The 20,638-nt window shown below is 48.9% G+C and overlaps 13 protein-coding genes across 16 annotated transcripts in view; 6 read left to right on the top strand and 7 right to left on the bottom strand.

The window, feature by feature from the left end:
- The window catches only part of FOXG_00667 (uncharacterized protein), a gene marked incomplete at both ends in the record, with an annotated part of 2,762 nt that extends 1,508 nt beyond the window's left edge, over positions 1 to 1,254 (bottom strand). The window contains 3 exons of the mRNA XM_018377176.1: positions 33 to 646; positions 711 to 879; positions 990 to 1,254. Coding sequence (XP_018232859.1) covers positions 33 to 646; positions 711 to 879; positions 990 to 1,254 — 1,048 coding nt within the window. The remainder of the gene's footprint in view (positions 1 to 32; positions 647 to 710; positions 880 to 989) is intronic.
- An 826-nt stretch (positions 1,255 to 2,080) lies between these two features.
- FOXG_00666 (uncharacterized protein) lies at positions 2,081 to 2,691 on the bottom strand. The gene has a single exon (XM_018377175.1). The coding sequence runs from the start codon at positions 2,575 to 2,577 to the stop codon at positions 2,215 to 2,217; it is 363 nt and encodes a 120-aa protein (XP_018232858.1). The 5' UTR covers positions 2,578 to 2,691; the 3' UTR covers positions 2,081 to 2,214.
- A 484-nt stretch (positions 2,692 to 3,175) lies between these two features.
- Positions 3,176 to 5,155, bottom strand: FOXG_17923 (uncharacterized protein). The gene has a single exon (XM_018397941.1). The coding sequence runs from the start codon at positions 4,934 to 4,936 to the stop codon at positions 4,508 to 4,510; it is 429 nt and encodes a 142-aa protein (XP_018232857.1). The 5' UTR covers positions 4,937 to 5,155; the 3' UTR covers positions 3,176 to 4,507.
- Positions 5,156 to 5,187: 32 nt separating this feature from the next.
- FOXG_17922 (uncharacterized protein) lies at positions 5,188 to 5,465 on the bottom strand (the record flags this gene model as incomplete). The annotated part of the gene is made up of 2 exons (XM_018397940.1): positions 5,188 to 5,352; positions 5,433 to 5,465. 2 exons carry the CDS (start codon positions 5,463 to 5,465, stop codon positions 5,188 to 5,190), a joined length of 198 nt encoding a protein of 65 aa, XP_018232856.1.
- Positions 5,379 to 8,896, top strand: FOXG_00665 (uncharacterized protein). The gene is made up of 2 exons (XM_018377174.1): positions 5,379 to 5,642; positions 5,706 to 8,896. The coding sequence occupies exon 2, from the start codon at positions 6,095 to 6,097 to the stop codon at positions 6,644 to 6,646; it is 552 nt and encodes a 183-aa protein (XP_018232855.1). The 5' UTR covers positions 5,379 to 5,642; positions 5,706 to 6,094; the 3' UTR covers positions 6,647 to 8,896.
- On the bottom strand, positions 6,224 to 8,913 carry FOXG_00664 (uncharacterized protein). Its single transcript, XM_018377173.1, has 2 exons — positions 8,739 to 8,913; positions 6,224 to 8,670 (listed from the first exon to the last, which is right to left on the bottom strand). Exon 2 carries the CDS (start codon positions 8,090 to 8,092, stop codon positions 6,827 to 6,829), a length of 1,266 nt encoding a protein of 421 aa, XP_018232854.1. The 5' UTR covers positions 8,093 to 8,670; positions 8,739 to 8,913; the 3' UTR covers positions 6,224 to 6,826.
- Positions 8,914 to 9,065: 152 nt separating this feature from the next.
- FOXG_00663 (uncharacterized protein) lies at positions 9,066 to 10,817 on the bottom strand. Of its 2 annotated transcripts, none has more exons than XM_018377171.1 (2): positions 10,637 to 10,817; positions 9,066 to 10,363 (listed from the first exon to the last, which is right to left on the bottom strand). In XM_018377171.1, exon 2 carries the CDS (start codon positions 9,885 to 9,887, stop codon positions 9,561 to 9,563), a length of 327 nt encoding a protein of 108 aa, XP_018232852.1. In that variant the 5' UTR covers positions 9,888 to 10,363; positions 10,637 to 10,817; the 3' UTR covers positions 9,066 to 9,560. The 2 variants fall into 2 exon arrangements, with proteins under 2 accessions (XP_018232852.1, XP_018232853.1); XM_018377172.1 differs by having other exon boundaries at positions 9,099 to 10,371; positions 10,648 to 10,817.
- Positions 10,818 to 13,301: 2,484 nt separating this feature from the next.
- Positions 13,302 to 14,493, top strand: FOXG_00662 (uncharacterized protein). Its single transcript, XM_018377170.1, has 3 exons — positions 13,302 to 13,619; positions 13,719 to 13,957; positions 14,062 to 14,493. The coding sequence occupies exons 1-3, from the start codon at positions 13,500 to 13,502 to the stop codon at positions 14,198 to 14,200; spliced, it is 498 nt and encodes a 165-aa protein (XP_018232851.1). The 5' UTR covers positions 13,302 to 13,499; the 3' UTR covers positions 14,201 to 14,493.
- A 77-nt stretch (positions 14,494 to 14,570) lies between these two features.
- On the top strand, positions 14,571 to 14,724 carry FOXG_17921 (uncharacterized protein; the record flags this gene model as incomplete). The annotated part of the gene is made up of 2 exons (XM_018397939.1): positions 14,571 to 14,604; positions 14,654 to 14,724. 2 exons carry the CDS (start codon positions 14,571 to 14,573, stop codon positions 14,722 to 14,724), a joined length of 105 nt encoding a protein of 34 aa, XP_018232850.1.
- Positions 14,725 to 14,732: 8 nt separating this feature from the next.
- Positions 14,733 to 16,794, bottom strand: FOXG_00661 (40S ribosomal protein S15; the record flags this gene model as incomplete). Of its 3 annotated transcripts, XM_018377169.1 has the most annotated exons (5): positions 16,729 to 16,794; positions 16,523 to 16,663; positions 16,274 to 16,350; positions 15,862 to 16,158; positions 15,461 to 15,806 (listed from the first exon to the last, which is right to left on the bottom strand). In XM_018377169.1, the coding sequence occupies exons 2-5, from the start codon at positions 16,535 to 16,537 to the stop codon at positions 15,737 to 15,739; spliced, it is 459 nt and encodes a 152-aa protein (XP_018232848.1). In that variant the 5' UTR covers positions 16,538 to 16,663; positions 16,729 to 16,794. The 3 variants fall into 3 exon arrangements, with proteins under 3 accessions (XP_018232847.1, XP_018232848.1, XP_018232846.1); XM_018377168.1 differs by having other exon boundaries at positions 14,733 to 15,806; positions 16,523 to 16,794; XM_018377167.1 differs by lacking the exon at positions 16,729 to 16,794 and having other exon boundaries at positions 15,737 to 15,806; positions 15,862 to 16,350; positions 16,523 to 16,683.
- On the top strand, positions 14,888 to 15,621 carry FOXG_17920 (uncharacterized protein). Its single transcript, XM_018397938.1, has one exon. It carries the CDS (start codon positions 15,004 to 15,006, stop codon positions 15,373 to 15,375), a length of 372 nt encoding a protein of 123 aa, XP_018232849.1. The 5' UTR covers positions 14,888 to 15,003; the 3' UTR covers positions 15,376 to 15,621.
- Positions 16,795 to 18,031: 1,237 nt separating the features above from the next.
- On the top strand, positions 18,032 to 18,601 carry FOXG_17919 (uncharacterized protein; the record flags this gene model as incomplete). The annotated part of the gene is made up of 1 exon (XM_018397937.1): positions 18,032 to 18,601. The coding sequence occupies one exon, from the start codon at positions 18,032 to 18,034 to the stop codon at positions 18,599 to 18,601; it is 570 nt and encodes a 189-aa protein (XP_018232845.1).
- A 115-nt stretch (positions 18,602 to 18,716) lies between these two features.
- FOXG_00660 (uncharacterized protein) lies at positions 18,717 to 19,886 on the top strand (the record flags this gene model as incomplete). Its single annotated transcript, XM_018377166.1, has 2 exons — positions 18,717 to 19,171; positions 19,220 to 19,886. 2 exons carry the CDS (start codon positions 18,717 to 18,719, stop codon positions 19,884 to 19,886), a joined length of 1,122 nt encoding a protein of 373 aa, XP_018232844.1.
- Positions 19,887 to 20,638: the final 752 nt, after the last annotated feature.

The raw sequence follows: 20,638 nt of genomic DNA, 5'->3' as shown, positions 1-20,638 counted from the left end.
AGAAGGATACTGCGTTTGCTGAGGGTACTGACCCTGGAAATTCTGGGGTTGAGGAGAGTAGCCGCTGTATCCAGGCTGTTGGTATCCTTGGGGTTGACCGTAGGGAGCCGCCAATGAGGGGTCGTATGCCTGCTGGTAGCCACCCTGGTAGTTTGAGGGGACTCCTGAGGGGTAGGCGGCGTTGGAAGGCGATGAAGGAACGAAGCTGGGTCCTGGGCTCTGGGGTCCTTGGGCCATGGAAGGTTGGTTTTGTGTACCATCGCCGGGAGTAGTAGCAGCAGCAGGAGTTGTCTTGTTTCGACGGCGGAACAGAAGAAAGCCAGCGAGGCCAACGAGAGCGAGAGCAGCGACACCACCGACAACACCACCAGCAATGGCGCCAACGTTGGTACTGCTACCGCCACCACCGTTATCAGCACTCGTGGAGGTTGCCGCAGCACTGGTCGTTGTAGATGATCCGTCGTCGGTGGTCGTAGAGGGGTTATCAGTAGTGGATGAATCGTCGCCTGAGGTCGAAGATAGAGCCAAAGGGTCAGACAAAAGCAGGACAGAAGTGCCGTTGCCGGCAGCGCAGTCGAATAATGTAAACTCGTCGACGCCTGTGGTCGCAACCCACTCAAAGCAATTGGGACGATCACGCTGGCCACTGATATCAAGTTAGTAACAAATCAATCGACCTTGCGTTTCTTGATTGAATAACAGGCACGTACCAGCAGAGAGTATGAAGGTCTGAAAAGGATGTGCATTCGTCACGAGATCGCGAGTAGGGGATGCAAGTTGTCTTGACCGAGTTGCAAGATCTCGCAGTATCACAGCAGCCAACATAACCATCGGACAAGGTGCAAGTGGCGGATAAGGTGTTTGTACACGTAAAGGAGTCTATTGCCGGTCATGTTAGTTTAGAACACTTGGAAATCGAGCCCTTGGTCTTGTCTGTCGAGGGCTATGTCTGCGGCTTCGCGAAGAAGCACGCTCAGGTATCGACTCACTTCCTACTGTATCGTAGCCACAGGTATTGTCTGTCACGGCTCGTTTGCCCAAGGCAAAGCCCATGTCCATGGCACCGGCAAGTTTGGGGGCACCGGTTGGTACTGGTGACCATCCCATGGCAACCTGACCCAGTTCAGCTTCCTCCCCAAATACTCCAGTCTGTCGGGGAGGTTCCCATGATCTCTCTTGGTTCGAATTCAACCAAGCGGCGGTAGCGGTTGAGCTAAGTGCTCCTAGAGCAAGGAGAGTAGCAGAGCGATGCATCGTAGTCTAGTGTTGTTGTACTTCGATTCGATAAGGTAGGAGGTATTCGATCGATCTTCTGATGGCTGAGGAATTCGATTTATCTTTCGAGGTCTTTTATGCGACTGCCTGGTTTCTACTAGCCAAGGGGCGAGATGAGTTTCGCTTCGTAGCTACGGTATATCTTGCGGTGTAAGTGAGTTCGTGCCCCGCGATACGAAGCAATTCAACCGTGTTGGAGCAGTAACCAACTTCGCAGCACAGCGACGATGTGTATTTGACAAGGAGGAAAATTGCAGTAAGGCAGGGGTCAATGGGGGTTTTGTCTCTCGTCCGCCTGTACTATTTTGGGCCAAAAGGTGCAATTCGGCCCCGACGAAGACTTGCAGGCCATCGACACGCCGTCTGTGAGGTACATTGGGCGCACCGTCCAAGTACATACACGCATGTGGTGTCGGGGTACCTACGACAGGGGTGAGCCTTGATGGGACTAGACGAGATCAATGGCCACAGCCCAGGGACTTTTCTGTCTTCTGAGTGCACCAAAATCACAGCCCCTGCTCACTCTAGTGAGATCCCTGCGCCTAGTGGCGTTGCTGGTAGGTGATCATTGGCGCGAGGGACCTTTAGTGCATCGAGCTGAACTGACCCCTGTTCGAATTGAAAAGCTTGGTGGATGGTAGAATGAGGTTGCAACTTACAAGGGTGTTAGCATCTGTTCAGCCTTTTGAAACTCAGCCCCAGGTAGCTCAAGAAACAACCCAACTTTCAAGAGGAGGCTCAGTTTCTCGACAGATCAGGCTTATGTAACCCCGACGTCGGCCAACAGCGAGCAATTACCTCGATAGTAGTCACTGACACCGACTGTTATTGTGACTATCACGTGGACATTCAAGTGATGAACGCATAGGTTGTGAGACAACAAGTTCGTTACCTAATCCCGTCTTTCTCGTGAGCTCATGAGAGGTTCCGTTTCCAACCTCAACAGCTGCATCCACAGCCCTCACAATTGCCCCAAGCACAGTCGGCCTCGCCAGCAAAGGCCTTCTTGCAGTCGCTATCATAGTGACAAGAGACCCAGTTTCCTTCACCCCATCCCCAGTTCCATTTGGCCCAGCACCACGGGCCACCAACGCCTACATTTCCATTTCCGCCGCCGCATCTCTTCCAACACCATCCTTTGTCGCAGCCGTAGTCCTTCTTCCCCCTGTAGCATGCTCGCTTCTCCAGTGTGTTTTCGTTACGGTTGATGAGCTCAGATGCTGTCTCTTGGTTGGATGGCATTGCGTGGACGCCAATGGCACAATAAGCAACAAGGCTGGCGAAGGCGGTACTGAATTTCATATTGAACAGACTTGCTTTGGTGTTTGATAGTAACGGGAGATGAGATGAGATGAGATGATTGAGTGAGAATGTGTTGAGGATGATAGATATCTTTCACCCGAGAATCATCTCTCTTTTATACTTGTTCTTACCTCTTGACTTACACGCAGGCTGGTTCTCGTGCAGGGATAAATACGGTTATTTCTGAACAGTAGTCTCGTGAACGTTGAAGACGGACCAACAGCATGATGCTTCTACGAAAGAGGATAGTTGAAGAGAGAAACACAGACGTTCTACCAGGTTGCTGAAGATACAACCATATCATCATGCGACTGAATACTCGAAGAGGTTAAGTCAGTGAACTTCTGCGCGTTTACGACTCAGACATGAATGTGATAACAGAACCAACAGCATCATACTACTGCGAAAAGAGGTGGTTACGGATCGTTCTGCTGGGGTGCTGAAGACAGAGACGACACACGAGCGAATCCTAAGCCTGGATATGGAGTAGGCGTATGGAGTACAGAGGGAATACTCGCCGTACAGCACCTCAATGTTGAAGACAGAACCAACAAAATTACCAGGCTGTTGAAGCCATGACTAGCACATTGGTGGATACTAGCTAGGCAGTTTGTTCGACGCAGAGACGAAAGACTCACCATGTACGATTGAGCGATCAAGTTTGGTGAGAGTTCCGTACATGATATTGTGAGATATTTGGTCCTTCTATTTCTATCAAAAAGCTATGTAAAGACATATACAGGATATGCTTCGAGTCTCTAGTGTCCGGTCACGTCATCAGCTCTGTCAGTCTGGTTCGAAGTCTCTAGCAGCGTGAGTCAAAGTGGTTTGCTGGTCAGCTTGGCGCTAGATCGGTCTCGATTCGCTTCTGTAAGTCACGCTCAGTCACAACTGGACTGTTTCGACCAGGGCTGATGTATGCACAGCGGTCCTGATGAGTTGACCATGCGGAGCAGATCCAACAGCAATATCTTTCAAGTCGAAGCCGAGTTCCGAAGTTCAGGCCGGAGCTGAATGCATTCAGCAGGGAGCATTCAGTGGATTAATCCTGTAAAGAGGCTAAGTATAGCTGCTGTGAGGATGAGTGCGATTTAGAGTCTACAACAGTTCCTGTATACAATGAAAGTCGTATCATCTTCTCATCGTCACGTCGTCTAAATTTCTCTATCCAGTATGCCCTCGCGTTGTGTTGCGTTGTTCAGGTTGGCTTCGCCTCAAGCGTGTGGCCGCTGTGCTCTCGGGCTCGCCTCACAGCTGCATATGGGCATCTCAACACAGAATAGACAAGACAGGCTATTGTATGCACATGCAGGAGACCAGGCGACTGTGGTCAAGGGTCCGTCCGCTCTGGGCCATGGTTAACCAACGTATATCAATTCAATTGACATCGTTTCCATTCAGATCGCCAGGCCAAGAAGTTTGTGTTTAAGTGTAAGCCACCTCCGCAACCGCAGTCATGAATGATTTCGTGCCGATGATGCGGTTCCCCTGTAATCAAAGATAGAAACAATCAAACCAAAGACTAACATCGACTTTTCCCCATATGAGTGATAGCTGTGGAAAGTACCTGCGTTGTACGACAGAGGTACCTTGAGAACCCAACTAGCAGCAACAGGGCAACACCTTACAGCGCACTAAGTATCGACCGTTCGCTTCTAGCCATTCATTGGCTGGCGGAGTTAGACGTGGTCTCCCATGATTTCCGTTTATTTGCCTGGCTTTTGACGCAAATTGCCGAACTGGGTATGCGAGTATGCGCGCCTCGCTCGTGAGTGGTCCTCGCACAGGTGGCCCAGAATAGCATGTCGCTCCCCGATACCACAGCACCAAGGGCGTTGAGTTAAGCTTGATAGATGGAGCCAGAGGTTGGCTATGCTGAGCTTAATCACAGCATATGACCTAGGCACTTTACGTACTGTCTTCTCGAGCCTCAGTTCTGGCCATTTGTGCTTCCGACTAAACACAGTGTCCCATCCGATATGTTCCCCGAGGTGGCATTCAATTCACCGCCAAGAGAGTGGTTGAAGCGCCCCGTGCCGAACAGTGTGGGCTTCTGAGACCCTGCTGCATGGGTTGACCATGGATAATCAGCCTCTCGGTGAGTGGCAGATTGCTCAAGTCCCAAAAGCAATGGCCATAAAAGCCCAATTCCGCTTGGTCTCCATAGATGGGCAGTCACTAAAATCTGACGCTGGACGACAGCGTCGGGTCTCATTTCAGCCGATTTATGGCTGCTTGCTCTCCGTCGACTCGTTGTAGGGCGCGGATGCCAGCAGGGGGGAAATCTTTGGTAGCTCATAGGAACAGGAACTAACCCTCTGAGGGCGTTATCGACTTGACGACTAGCCTTGCACAGCATAGCGTGCAAGGCTTGGGGGAAACGGCGATGCAGCTAGGATTTGCTAATCTTATGAGACGATATTTGAATGAGGGCAAGATTGACGGGGCGGAACCTGTTCCCGTCAAATGATACCTCGCGGAATTAGCCATTCCATTGGGGACGATTAACGTCGCATCGCAAACCACCAAAGAGTGTTTGCTGTGCATCGTGAATTCATCATGGGCTACAAATAGAACATCAATTGATAGCCACGGCCTAGAACACGGTAGTCAGTCTTCGGTATTCATCTCCTCGTTCTCTAGTTGGCCGTTGTATCTCAGCCTTGAATTTCTTGGCTTACCACCAAACATAGCCACGGAAAGATTATACGAAGCTAATTTCCAGGCTAGTGCACAGTTGCACACCTTTAATGTCTTTGGCAGCCAGAGAACGCCCTGCAAATAGTTGTCAACAGCAAAGCTTTAGCTAACTTACACTCAAAAGTCAATGCTGTAACGGCACTATCGAAACTTACTGGCAAAGCGCCGTAAGCTGAGTTGTAAAACATCTTCTTTCACGCCGACAACTCCGTGCTCTGTCATGTAATGTTTCCACGGAGTCTCCGCATGACAAAACGAAAACGCATGGATAGCGGAGTCAAGACGAAGACCCTTATCGACCCAGCTTTGCCTTGTGGAGTGAGGTTGGTTCAATGGAGATGACCCAGAGAATTATAGCCGAAACGGCAAGTAAACGACAACCCCCTGTCGAAGGATCTGGGTGCTTACCAATGTTGTCCCAACACCAGCACTGGAGAGAAACTCCACGGAACAGCGAGATTTCAAAGCTTCAAGATGAGACCGGCCTGCGAAACACTGACCAACACTGACCCGTGCTTTGTAAAAGAAATCTATCGTGAAAGTGACAGAGGTAAAGCCTGATTGGCTAATTATCATGCAGAACCTAACCGTACAGGATCGCATTTCTCAAGGAACATGCCGTCTCATGCCATTTGCTTAGAAGTGCAATATTCGTCATGGAGCCAGATAAGAGTATAAAGGAACAAGTGTTTCTCCTCCTATCAAGATAATCATCACCATCAACCGAACAAGCAAGCAAGCAAGCAAAAGATCAAAGTTCTCAAACACCACAAAACAACCAACATAGTTGCAAATCAACAAAACACTTCTCATCAAGATGTTTTCCGAAGCCAAACCACTCCCTCCCGTCAAGAGATTCATCACCACCCATGACTCCAACGGAAACGCCATCTGGGATGAGACTATCCCCATTCAAGTTGAGGGGAACCGCAGCGGTGGCTTCACGACTCACGTCTCATACGTGAACGAGGATGACACCAACACTCTGACAGGTGACAACGACCTCAAGTCATACAGAGAAAATCCCACCGAGAAGGACATTGCTCCAGCTTCTGGCTCTGCCCTTCGGGTTGTCGACTTCTGGCCTGGCTTCCCCGCTATCATGCATCGGACTGCAAGTGTTGACTATGGCATTATCATTGAAGGCGAGATTGACTGTATCCTCGACAATGGGGCCACAAAGACCTTCCGCAGAGGTGACATTATCATCCAGAGGGGGACTAATCACGCTTGGAAGAACACTGGAACTGAAGTTTGTCGCATCTGCGTCACCCTTTTACCTGCGCCTCCCGTCAAGATCCGAGGCAAAGAGCTCGAGGTACACGGCTTCGCTGATTTTCCACGACTCGCAGAAGAATCGACCGTCTGAGCGGGTAAACATCACAGGATGAGGGAGACAAAGCAAGTGCATTAATAATAGTCGATCATGTCACACTGTTGTACACAAACCATCACCTGCCCATGCAAATACAATTCCACTTTTGTTCTCGGTCACCTATTCCACAATTTGAATACCGTGCCGTCTCCTTCGATTGTGTGACCAAGCTCCTTACCACCCTTTAGTGATTCTGTGTAATTCCGTCAGGAAAGCGAAGCACAGCGGCCGGCGTAGGTCATTCCTGATACGCTCGAATCGGCTCTCATCATGTTTGGTGACGAGCCCATGTCGTACCATAAAGTCCAGCATCACCAGTCCGCAGTTAGGCTTCCATCGATTGCTGCTCAGGCTTTCCGTTACTTGAGATACTCCCATGGGCTCAAATCTCTCGATTGCGCTCTCCATCTTCTTCGGTCGAAAGCTTGGGTTGGTGATCTTGAGATCGTAGACGAATCGCAGGCCGGGTTCGAGGTGATTGTTGTAGAGGTCACCCGCACTCTCGTCTTTGAGGTCGAAAAACGTAATGGACGAAGCCCTCTCTACGGTCCCAACAAGGATACGCCTCTTCTTCTTGTCCCCATCATCACCCCCCATTTCCTCAAAGAATACTTGTCGTGTCAAGTGGTCGATAGTCAACCCAGCCTCCTCTCTTGCCTCACGTGCCAGCGTCTTGCAAGGAGCTAGTTGCCCCTCGATCGTGTCGTTGGTATCCGCGCCTCCAGCTACGATCTGATCTAGCATCCCAGGATAGCTGTAGTTGGGATCTTTGGAACGATGTGAGACCCAAATTTGATCAATGGTTTCCTTGCCATCTTCCTCCTTTACTCTGTAGACATTGAGATGGACGCCCACCGTTAAGACCCCCAGGACTCCTCGTAATGGCAAAGGAATGCGCAAGGGCAAGACGTTGACTCGTGGGTCAGCTAGGTGTATCGGGCAATACTCTTGATCTGCTTCCTTCGTCATCTTCCACACACCGAAGGCGGGGAACTTGTCTGCGTTGGCGGCTAAGAGCTTTTGAAATGCGATTTTGCAAGCTTCTTCAGGAGAGGGGATGTGGGAAAACCCCTCTGCAGCAAGGTAGTTGTTATTCCTTACGATGGTAATTCTCCGAACTTCGTCGCCTTTCTTATTAACCGTTTCACAATGAAACCATTTAACGTCCCACTGAATCTTCATGCAGTCTTCCTCGCGAACATATCCCACAACTTCGTCGATACCTTCGATAAACAACTTCCACAGACGTGCATACTCATCGAGAAGGCCGGCTTTGTTGGCCCTCTCGATGACTCCGTACAGAGTACTCATGGCAGGTATCGAAGTATGGGTATTGGTATAATGCTGATAAGTGTGTTTGCAACTTAAAGGTGGTGGTTCAAGTCGCGGTGAGGCTGTAACCAGAAATGGTGTTGGATGTGCAAACTTTGTTGAAGCCATGGCGAAGACGTTGAAAAAGAACTTTTAAGGAAAGGTAAGTTTGCAACGTTGGGAAAGAAGGCAGTGAATGCAAACAGCCGTGCCATGAGGTCAGTGAAGGAAGGATGGTTGTTGAAAACCCCCCAAAGCCTTGCAGTGAAAAAGTCCGTTTGCGCTTGCATGGATTTGATGGATGAATATAGGTAGATACCCATGAAATAAGGTAAGGTAAGGTAAGGTAAGGTACTGCCTATCTCCCACCTGCAATTGGATCTCCAGTCTGGTCCGTGAACCGCAGCCTCGGGTGGCCACTGCCTTCTTGCCAACAACTGGATAAACAAATCTTCGCGATGCGGGCAGGATAGGCAGTAGCAGCTACTTGTCTGCGAGGTGTCGACGCGTAATATCCCCTTAATACTTGTGGTTCACAGCTCTGAGAAGGAACTCAGGTAACCGTCCCCTTGCAGCCAGACGAGCTTTCCGAGTCATGAGGACGACTGTGTTTATTCGGTGCAACAGGCGGCTTGTGTTATATGTGAGCGCGTGCGTGAGTAATTGTGATTGTGGTTTGTGACTGTCTGTGATTGAGGGGTTGTTCCCTGCGTTTTTGTTAGCGTATCTCGATGAAAGTGCAGTTGCTGATCGGTTCAGTGTTTCAGGGTACTACCTTAATGTTTAGGACATACATGCGGAGTACACATGCATTTATTCGCACTTCTTACAACCAAGAGAGCTGAGCTTGCGCGAATTAGAAGTCAACAAGCTGACTTTGTACCCGGATAAATTGAGCATGAAGTTGGAACCAACCTATTGAGCGGTCCTGAGAGGTCCATTCAAAAGTCTCACATTTGTTGCCCGTACCTTACCTTATCTCAAACTTGATAGGTGGTCTAGTAGCGGGACGGAACAGGAGCCGGACACCCGCCCGCTCGCCCGCAGAACAGGGGCTTGATGGCGCTGAGCCATAGCCGACCAAACTCGAATTTGAGATGAGGGATTCGCCTGGATAATACAATACAATACAATGTTTTCCATCCTGATCAAATTTTTATTGTTCTTTGGCTATTTCATCTTACTCAGCTTATTGCTGTCAGTCAACGATTGTGGTTCTGATTCATCTGTACACCCTTGCCCCAGCTCTTGGTTCGGTACCATTGACCAGTCCTCCGGTTCCATCTCATACCAGTAGAGTGGCCCTCACCGGGGTTTTGTGCCTGTGGCACTACATACGAAATCAAGTTTGTAGAATAAAATAAAATGATGTGATGTGATGTGAAGCAAGTAGAGCATTGATGAATGCTGTCCGTCCTCATGCGCCTGTGATCCTGTGCCGGTTGCCCGTGTCATACCCATATCCATTCCCAAATGCACTATTTTTGTGGAATTTCGTTTCGTCGTTTCAATTTCCCTAAAGATCTTACATAAATAAACGCCCTAAATGTCGATATCGTAGCAAAAGCCACCGTCGAGGTGGTCCATGGAGAATGTCTTAATGAGCCGCAGTGTGACGGGCTACTCCAGGTCCCGGATATGCTGCTGCCTTTGCGATGGAGTGATCGTAGAGCCTTGCACCAGCTGAAGCCGCTGCCGCTGCAGCAGCAGTGGTAGTATCCTCGAGAGCATGTTGTGCGAGTATCGGTGTAGATAGTGTCGCCGTCGCCGAACATAGGTTACATAGCTCCATCTGAGGCTCAGGGGTAAGGCAGTAGAACGGGCTCGAGCATTTACGAGCGCAGCGGGTGAAGTCGATGACCGTCTCACCAAGGCTATGGCGGCAATCCTTGCATATCCGCTGGGCGATTACGGTATGGCACATGTTGATGAGATGTGGTCTGTACAATGGAAGAATATGTAGGGGGAAGTAGCGGTAGTATGTGGTAAACGTATGTAGGCACGTTGTATTTGTAGTTGCAGTATGTAAGGATGGGTGGAAGGGAGGGATGATATGTAAAACGTTGGGATGTGGAGGAAAGGTGCTTCTTAGAAGTAAGGTTGTTGATAGATAGCCGTGAAGCTTAATAAAGAATAATTTTTGAAACGGTCAAAAGACTGGTTATTTAGCTGTAACACAGATATGGTGAGGCCTCGTTGTGTATCGACAACGTAAGCACGCAGAGGCGCAGCTGCGAATGTTGTTTATATTGTTGAAGGAGGCTTGGACGTATCTCAGGCATAGGTAGAAGGTGTGTCGAAGATTGTTTTTATCCAACCAAACAAACAGAGAAGCAGGGCAGGATTCCAGGGGGCTCCAGGACCCTTTTTAACCTTTCGTAACTCTTCCGTAAGATTCAACTAGAAGTCTCGGGGTGTAAGTACCACGAGTGACAGTTGCATGACGCACGTAGGCAAGGTAGTAGCCGTTGGGACAATAGAGTTAGGCTTCGATCAGAAAAGGGAGAGGGAAACATCCAGACAACCCGATGGCCAAGTACGTGTTGTGTGAATGAATTAGAGAGACAGCAAGGGGAGACAAATTGGAGGGAGTATGTGTGTGACCACAGAACGCCATCATATGACTGTTCATCTCCTTAAAGGGAATACTCGGAACAGAATTGGGGGACGTACAAACCACTTACTATCGACAGACAAGGAAGGCAGTTGGAGGATGAGAGGGTGTGTGTTAAAGAGCCAGCGCCAGCTCAGCATTAATCGTCTGGCCTCAAGAAATTGTCAGCCCAGAGGTCGTGAATTGGTAGGTTGAAAGGTCTCATTCAGAGCCCAGACTTTTTTTGTTTTTCTGAAAGCGTGTGCCGTGTGCCTTCTTCTGCCAATAACCAAGAGGGAACGATGCATCCGTGACCAGCAAAAAGAGCTTTCCCCGCATTGTACCGTCTGCGAACATCCAAAGGCAAATAGAGCCTTGACTAATAAGTTGCAAGGGATGATACGGAGGTTACCTTGGCTCAGAAGCTACTGCAAGGATATGCAATCACAATGAGGCACTTTATTGCAACTATGTCCCCCATCAGCGGGTATTCTCGCCTTTCTGACAAGAAGCAAAAAAGGGCACGGTTTTGTCTGCGGCTTTGGATAGGACGACACGCGTCTCGGCTTGTCTTGTCTTTTCCCCTCTCTTGACTCCATTCCTGGGGGATTTTTTTCGCGGGGAAGGTCTCTGATAGGTATGGCCAAGTATGATCCATTGTAACTAAACTTGGCGCGCACACCAAGCTTAGCATTCTAGATGGGCTTTTGCCTCTTACACGCATAACCAGGGTACCTTTTTTCCTTCTATCACATGGCGTTTCATGATCTCTTATCATGAATGACCTGACTGGGGAGCTTGTATCAGTATTTTCACGTCATGCCTCATCATGGCATCGTGAGTAACATTGTGCATATCGCTTCGTCAAAAACGATACCTGACAAAGGGCGTCCTATGGTTTGCTGCAAGATGTTTGCCCCTTGCTGCCTGTCAAAAACACGGGATGATGTAGAATCTACGTGAGACAGGGGGAAATCGTCCGCCTGCAGGTTTGTACATACGGTACTTCCAAAAGTCAACATCCAACAAACAACCAGCATTCTCCATTGCTTCCATCGATTTCGTTCCAACGTAAATCACCGGCCCAATATCTCCGCCCATCATGCAATAACAATCTCGATCAGGTTTCACAAAGGAACATGGCTCTCAGCTGATACATTTGCCTGATGCCCACTTAATCGAGATCTTGAGTATCAGCCATTATTTGTCTTCAAAGGCTCCATCTTCCGTCATCAGGAAAACCATTTAACTTTGTTAAGTCTTGTCATTACGATGGTCACTCAGAACTATGGCGTGGTCCTGCATGAAGCCAAAGCACTGGAGTGTCATCTTGATCGAGGCGCCGCATATGCATTGCACCTCTTCCGTCATATTCTAGACCAGCCATCTTCATTGACTTTTGTCCCAATTGGTCTCCCCGGATACTGCTGAGTGGCCCTCTGAGCTTGCTATGGACGAATTGGATGAGCCAGAATCTCCATCTCAACTGCCAGGATTTGGAAGAACGTTCATGACCGCTTCGCTGGCTCCATTCAATCCATTGACTGACAGCTCAGAGCAACCTCAAATTGATCTGACGGGCTTCATGTTGTCACTGTCTACTATCAGAGAACGCCAGAAGAGGCATGACACACACTTTGGGGCTAGTCACGTCGATCTTGCTAAACCTTGTGGTAGCTTCAGCCACTTCTGATGAACAGGTTTTGGATTTATCCTCCAAAGCTTTTAATCATAGCTGGGTTCATCAATTCTCTTGTGATGATGTTCGTAGTACCGGAGAAAGTAATCCAGGCTACCGTTACTGCGTTCCACTTTGGCAGCCTTGGGAGTTCAGAAGGCTAGATCTTCGCCATTCAACCCCCGAAAGAGCAGGGCTGATCATATGATCTTGCTCAGGTATGGTTCATAGCTAGAAATGTAGAGGAAACGACATCGAGGTCGACAGCTTTAGAATCTGGAGTTATTGATTGATTTCCATTTCGGCTCATTTCGTCCAAACTTGAGATGGAACCAATGCTCAACAACCGGTTATCCGACAATTGTGTGCCAACCGCTTGACTACAAAGTGATACAATAAGTTTCGAGCAAGGCCGATGAGCCGCCAAGAGACGAGAAGAGATAACCAGAACCTTATCACTAATAATGCGCTGATTGACGTATATCGCAAAATGTTGTGCTAAGTTATATGAAACTGATATCGCTCCCGGGTAGGTGATGCTTAAGTAGAGAAATTGCGGCGCAAATCGAGGAACCAGCTCTTGTCGCTTACAGCGATGGATGAGGTATAAGCTCTGGATTTATAAGCTATATGTCATTTATTGCTACAGAGGTGTCGGGGGTAGTAAAGCTTTGATATGTTAATATTCTTATGCGCGCTCTCTGGTTCTTCGGCGACTTTGAGAAGGTAGAGAATCCATCATGCTCTTAAATGAGACCCAACAGTCACATACCTGACAGCCCCCAAAGACAGACATTCATGTCACTGCTGATTAAGTATAAGCCCATGAGAAAACATAAGAAGCCACCGGAGAGCAGCATACCCGCGGAAACATTTACAAAAAGTGTCGACTTTTCTTCTAATAATATATATATGCAAGCCTCGGGGAGCAAGAAAACTTCTGACATTAAATCAAGATGCTGAGATAAACTGACATAAGGGCTTGCTGAGATATGTCAAATTACCTAAGTCTTTTTATCACTTAAAAAAGAGGTCATAAGTTTTCTTGCCTCTCTTTGGCAAGTTCTGTTGATTCTAACCCCATGCCATGCTCGCAATGGAGTAGCCAATGGTAAACATCTATAATCCAATTGGCCAACCACTTCAACTGCCTTACGTAAACACCTCGGACCGGCGACAACCTCACCTGTTGATCTTGGTGCGGCTTCTTCCCACGAGAGCCTCACAATCAATCGCTCAATTGAACGCTGCCCAACCCGCCCAACATGTTCGTCGCACGACAGAGGGTAGCCGGCGCGGCTCGCCAGCTGCAAAGGACGGCGCGAACCTACGCCTCCGACGCCCATGCCCATCACAAGGCCCCAGAAGTCAACGAGTCGTTCAGCGTATGTCAAGTCACACTAGCTTGCACCACGGAGCCCACGCCGACACCAAGGCACTTGGATGACTTCAATTGAAAATATCATACTGATTATGGTCCCTAGACCGGTTCTCTCCTCGCTGTCGGCGGTTTCTTCGGCTCCGTTCTCGTCTACCAATTCGTTCCTCAGGAGGGCGAGCAGTCCTCAATCCTCAGCCTCATCGACAAGTACACTTCCCGTGGAAAGGACTGGGAGGATATCAATGCGCTTCACACAAAGGCCATGGAGCAGGCTGGTTACGACCGAAACCTTTTTGAAAACGGCGGCAACAAGCACCGATTTGTTGATGTTGCCTATCCCGAGTTCGTTCACCTGATACCACTGGCCGTTAATTAACGGAGGCTGCCACCTTCTCCCCAGTGACGGAAAGTAACTGCTACAGAGCCATTACTAACCAGAGAAACAGGGCCATGACTTCGTATGCTCCCCGAAACAATGTCGCTGGCCACCTGGCCAACATGGACTACGTTGTTGAGCACTACCGACAAAAGCATATTCAGGAGGAGGAGCGGAAAGCGGCCAAACTGGCACAGAAGGAGGAATAGGGTTGTAAACTAGCCACGAATCGGACATACCTATGAATTCATTTTTCCATTGAGTTATTAAACGCAGTTTCCTCTTGAATTTGGTCCTACCTATGGAAGCGAGTTTCCCTCATGTGCTCTTAATATCCATTGCCAACACCATTCCCTCAAAGCACTTACCCTTCGACGGCGCTTGGACCTTTCCAAATACTCACCTACCTTAGGCTGAGCATTATCCATTTATCTAGCGAAGTCGAGTTACGCTTTGCCATCTCACTTCTTCCAAATACTTTCAACAATAATTCATTAACATCAATCGCCATCATCATCCGTCTTGGATCCAAAAAGCCTTTCTCTAGTTCGAAGTTTATCTCAATAGGAAACTAGCAACATGGCGGCCAACCAGAGCGGCTGGAGTGATGGTGGTAAGAACAAAACAAACAACCTGTGATAAGATGCTCACACCATTGCCAGAACGCATTGTTCAGCAACCACGTGCCGGTGAACAAGCCCTCGAAGACACAGACCCTGCCAACTTAACATGAAACTCACAGGAGGTTCCTGTATCGACTAAAGAGGAGAAGAGCCCGCCGGCAACGAGTTCTCATGATGTGAAGCCTGAAATCGACATCGAAACTCGCCAGACAGGAATCAAACGCAAACCTGGAGTTTTGGCCTTTCGTGACCTTCCTCATGGCCACGAGATCATCCGTGCAGAGCAACCAATATTTGTTGCTCCCTACGACGATCCAATTTCAGTATAGAATCAGAAGGATGTTGATCAACGGAAAGAGCTTACAAAGGCTTTTGCTCCCTTGCGCAAAATGCGGCGTTACAATATGAACGCAACAGAATCTGTATGCCTCTACAAGTTCAAACGAGACTGCGCCTTCCAGGACCCTTCGGGTACCAGAGTTCTTATCTATAGTTTGGTTTCCAACATCAACCATGCTTGCCCAGACTGTGCACAGGCAACATTCCTCGTTGCTGAAGCTTACGACATTACGGTGACGCTTGTCAAGGATGTCAGAGCAAGCGAGGAGATATTCATTGACTTCGGCGAGGCCCGATCACACTTCGACTGTTCACTTTGCAACACCAAGGAACCTATATGGAAGAGGCGGAAACGCAAAAAAAACGGACGAGACACGAAAAGACGAGGGGACACTGACGGAGAGGAACCACAAAATCCGTGAATGGGCAGCGGTGCTCAAAAGATTTTTCGCAAATTTTGACCCGCGCAATATGTTCAAGCGCTCCAAACCATGAAGATGATGTCGTGTAGGACTTGAGACCGAGACTTTTCATTTCAGCAAGTTAGCCAGGCCAAGAGGGGAAGGGTATGTGGAACATGAGGTTTCTAAAAGCATTATCACAATTATCAAGCATCAGCGGTAGTCGAGGGTATTCATCAAGCGGACAATGCTCCTTTATTGTACTAATCATGGTACCCATTGTCATCAGTGTTTTTGATAGATGTTTTGCCCATCTACCAGAACCAGTCCTTTTCGCCCAAAATGTCCATGAATGCAGAAACCACCCGAGACCGCAACCTTCTTACTTGAGGGGAATGAATCGAGAAGAGTGCGTGGCACCAATACCGGGCCTACCGTGCTTGACAGGCTTGCTGGAGGGAGGTTAGTCACATTTTCCCTCGTTGGTGGTAGACGGTGGAAACATACTATGAGATAGAGAACTCAGCCAGGTAGTGACCAACCATCTCAGGCTTGATCTCGACCTGGTTGAACTCCTTGCCGGAGTAGATGCCAATGACACTGCCAATCATCTCGGGGACGACAATCATGTCTCGGAGGTGGGTCTTGACGAGGTCGGGCTTCTCGTTGGGCTGAGCCTCCTGCTTAGCCTTTCGGAGCTTCTTGATGAGACCCATGGGGCGGCGCTTCAGGCCACGGTTGATCCTGCGGCGGGCACGAGCGTGGACAACATCGCGAAGCTGGTCAGAGGAGAGGTCGAGGAGCCTGTGGAGGGGAGAAAAATCAAACATCAGCATGGAGTCCGTTCGCTCGGGGGTGCGTCCTCGCAGTTCTTCATCTTCCAGCATCGAGGCGCAGAAATCGTGCAGTGGCAACATACTGATCAAGGTCGATTCCTCGGTAGGAGAACTTTCGGAACGCTCTCTTTCTCTTGAGCTCGGCAGCCTGCTCGGCGTCCTGTCATCCGGAACACAAGTCAGTCAAGCTCTTTTTGTTTTGTATTCTCTCCATGTCTCCAATATCGTCATCATCATCGTGGGTAGCGGGCGGGAGTCGAGGAAGCCACGTCGGCGGCGGGTGTATGTTTTCTATTTCCAGAGGGGAAGGGGTATATCGAGAGCACACGTACGTATTCGTCAGCCATGATCGCGGTGTTGTGTTGTTGAATTCGCTGAGCGGAAAACTGATGGCCTGGCTGGGGTCGATTTGAAGGCGGTTGTTGCAACAATCGCTTAGGCGCACAGGGAAAGAGCGATGTAGGGTTCTTGCCCTTCGCCCCCTCATCACGTGATCCTTTTCAAAACTGTGATTGTGGAAATCTAGGTAGGTACGTACCCTGATCCTGACGACGGAAGAAATCTGCTCCGCGATTCCGATATTTTATGGGGATGCGAAGCTCTTGCATTGTCTCAGGGTGAATTAGGTAGATACACCATGTCTCGAGTCTGTTCACATCGATAGCTTCCAGATTATGTAAATTGAGATGGTAGTGACAATGTTATGTGGCCGATCATTGTGTTTTAGTGAAGACATCCAAGTGGAATGTTCTCGACCTTCATAGCACAAAGGTCCATTGCAACAACAACAGTTATACGCCATAGTGTAATGGACATCACATTTAGATTCTGTACAATGCCATGAAAGGATAGCGTAGACTCGACGAGACCGGTAGTGATCTTGAATCTTCAACTCCCGGTGAGCTTGTTGAGCTGGCACTTGATCTTCAATCATCTAGCCGTATAAGTGGTTGCCCTGGCTGCCTGGCATGTGCTGCTGTAACCTTATTGGCAGTTTGCTGTCACCAGCCATGGTCTCTCGGCAGCCAACCGAGCTTCTAAGCAACTCTATTCCCTTTTCCCTCTGCAAATCGTCTGAGAATAGACGCTAATTGGGATAAAGAAGAGAACAAATCCAGCCAAGACTCGCGGCTCGCCTTCTTCAGCGCATCTTATGATTATTGATTCATTGTCATCTCTTCATATGGTTTCGTCCTACGTTGGCGGTGCAACGCCAAGAGTATCAAGTTTACTGGGCGTTGTGCTTTGACAGTCAATTGACATTCATTTACTTGAACAAGTCAAGCCAGTTTCTCTTCAGTAATGAAAATGTAAAAGTGAGTTGAGAAAGTAGAACGGTGAATTGATCTCATGACTGATAATTACGGCCAAGACGGAATTTTCTGCCTTTTTATCTAGGGAATGGGATTGGTTACTCTTGGTCGCGGCTTGGTGTGCATGTTCCAAGACTTCCAAGCCGGCGTATTCGGCACAAACCAAGGCGGCCTTCATTTCCCGCGTCAGAGACTCTCAAATGCCCAGAAATTCGATACTCATCAGCCAAGACCGTGGCACTGGGGCCAAAAGGCTCGGCTTAGGCTGGACGAGCCCACTATGATGAGCATTGGCCCTCGTAAGCTACTGGGCATGGTCATGGTCATTGGGCCCCTCCCCAAGAGAATCCATTCGACCACACTTCCGCAGTAACCTATGACGGCTTGCGCGTGTCTTATGATGGAGGCTTGACGATGACATTCAGTATAAACATATACCTTATTTGAACGACTATCCGTGACGACCACGACGGCGACCATGGGCTGTAGCTAGGGAGAAGCTCACCTCACTTGGAGCTAGGTACTACTATGTACTACGTCAAGAGGACAAGGCGGCAATGCCCAGAACTCACAGCGGTCAACGTGGACGTGTTTCGGTGCAATCCAGGCCTTGGCGTTTCTCGGCACCCACCCGTGATAAGATTTCGCCAAGCCTTCAAAGGCCTCAGAAGGGGGAACACCAACGCTACTGTACCCGTCTTCTCGCTGCTGCTGCTCGGCAGGCATGCTATGGACTTGTCTGCTGTCTGCTTTGCTTTGCTTGGCTGGTTCTTGTCGTTTCTTGGGTACGAACCTTTCCTTTCCTTTCATTCATTTGTCACCATTTCTTGTCTTTCCCGTCTGTGTTATATATCTATCCCCATCGGTTCGTTCCTCTACAATACCTACGCCTGGATGGCCTTCGACATTGTCAGAGACGCTGTCCTCGATATTCTTCACGCGCGTCTTCTTGTCTGCAGCCGAAATATAGCCAAGTCTGCGCGAAACCCCACACTGCAGATTGTCTGCCCAGCGAATCTTTCACGCGCCCTTTTATCCAACGAGAACGCAAACTACTGGTCGTATTGCCGGATGGACAAGAGTGACGATCGTCATTGATACGCCGAGTTGACGGCAAGCAAAGCACTTGTGGTGCGGCTTGTAGTCGAATCGGCCTGGCATATAAGCTTAAAGTTGTTTGCAATTACTGCAATTCCTTGTAATCACCAAAACCATGTCTTCTTCGGCCGAGGATGATGAGTCCACATCATCTGGGTTATCGTCAATAGCTTCCGCCGCGCCATCATCAACCATCTCCCTATCCGACCCAACGCCTGCTCCGACAACACTTGTGATCGCACCTAAGCCTACCAATGAAGACGACCTCGATGATGACGGGATATTCCCACCGATGACCACACCTTGGACCGGACCCGTTGATTGCACATGGACTTACGATGCAAACAAGGTACCAAAGTCAGGTTCTGATGGCCTCGCAGCAATGCTTGACTTGCAGCCAATTGCTGGAGCGAAGTCATTGTCTTGCTATCCTGATGCCATGTTCGATAAAGGCCTTACAGGGGTTTACAGTCCAGGCACATGCCCTCATGGATGGACCACCGTATCACTGCGCGTTGATACTAGTGAAAACCGGGACGACGAGACAACAACAGCTATTTGCTGCTCATCGTAAGTCATGAGGGAAAGTGTTTTCACGTACCATTCTAATTGCAGTAGGGAATACACTCTGGATGGCAATTTGTGTAAACGTTCAGTTTCATCCGTGTTAGCTGTCCCTTACACGTACAACCAGACAGCTCAGACTTATGATGCTGTGCCTGACACACCAACGACTTTATATGGTGCAACAATTGCTGTTTATACCATCAGGGCTCTGTTCAAGGATAGCGACAAAGATGCACTTGGTCTCAAGGATGAGGACGATATCCCAGGTACTGAGCATCATGGCCGATCCTTGTCCCTGGGCGCGCGCATCGGTATTGGTGTTGGTGTCGCGGTTTTTGTACTGCTTGCGCTAGGAGCACTTGCCTTTTGGCTCATTCGAAGAGAGCGACAGAAGACGGAAAAGAGACGAGCACACGAGCTCGGCGCGGTGGGAAGCATGCGTCACACCTCACCAGGACCAGGAGATAATTTTTACGCCGCTGCGGACGCCATCCATCGACGTGACAGGAGCCGCCAGACCGCAGAGCCACCACCAGCTTACGAGGCTGCTACGGACTCAAACAGCATGACCGAAAACGATAGTCGGCTAAGCGAGGATACAGCGACACGGGACGAGGAGATCAGGGCGTTGCAAGTCCAGAAAGAGGCGATTCAACGCCGTATAGAAGAGCTGGAGCGTTCTGAGACGCAGTCACAAGAAGATAACCGGCGAGATTAAGACTAGAATCAAGTGCGAATGGTCGAATTCTGGAAGCGAGAAGAGAGCGAGGGATCATGACTTGGACGGGAAACGGCCTACACACCTATGATACCACTTTGCGCGGCCGTAGCATGTTGCTATGGGCTATTTTGCTTTTTTAACTACATACAATCATCTTACAGGAGGAAATATCCGAAAGTCTTTTTTTTGGAGTACGGCGGTTGGGTGGGAAAACATTGTTAAAATCCATACAGTTTAATACCACAGTCTTAAATTCTTGATTTACCAATGCTTATAACAGAAGTTTCCTCCCCCTTTCTTGTAATTTGTAATAGAGTCAGGTGTTGATGCCGAGAACCTTATAACAAGAGTCATTATGTTAGTTTTGACAACACTGTTTGGCTCAGGGGGCTTGATAGAGTAGGTGAAGCGTAGTATGAGATGGACAAAGCACATCGGCCAGATTCATTTATGACAATAATTTCTCAGACCATGCTGGAAACCACCCAAGCAGCGCGCTCACAGACTCCTTCATTAATAGCCAAGAGGAGGCAAGAAAACCTAGAACCTCTATCCTAAGTGAGAAAAAGGCTTGGGTAAAGTTAATGTAATTTAATATAAATTTAGGAGACCTCAGATTAGGTATTTCCAGCACCTTAGTTCAATATCAGATGTTTCTTGCTCCCTGTGGACAGCTTACATTGGCAGTACATTGCCAATATTCACGGGAATAGCCTTGACGTTGTAGTAAGCCTCCAAGCCTGCCTCGC

Source organism: Fusarium oxysporum, chromosome 1, assembly GCF_000149955.1.
Source record: "Fusarium oxysporum f. sp. lycopersici 4287 chromosome 1, whole genome shotgun sequence".
Lineage (NCBI taxonomy): Eukaryota > Fungi > Ascomycota > Sordariomycetes > Hypocreales > Nectriaceae > Fusarium > Fusarium oxysporum.
Note: the sequence above shows the minus strand (reverse complement) of the source record. Positions and strands in the feature narration are given on the sequence as shown.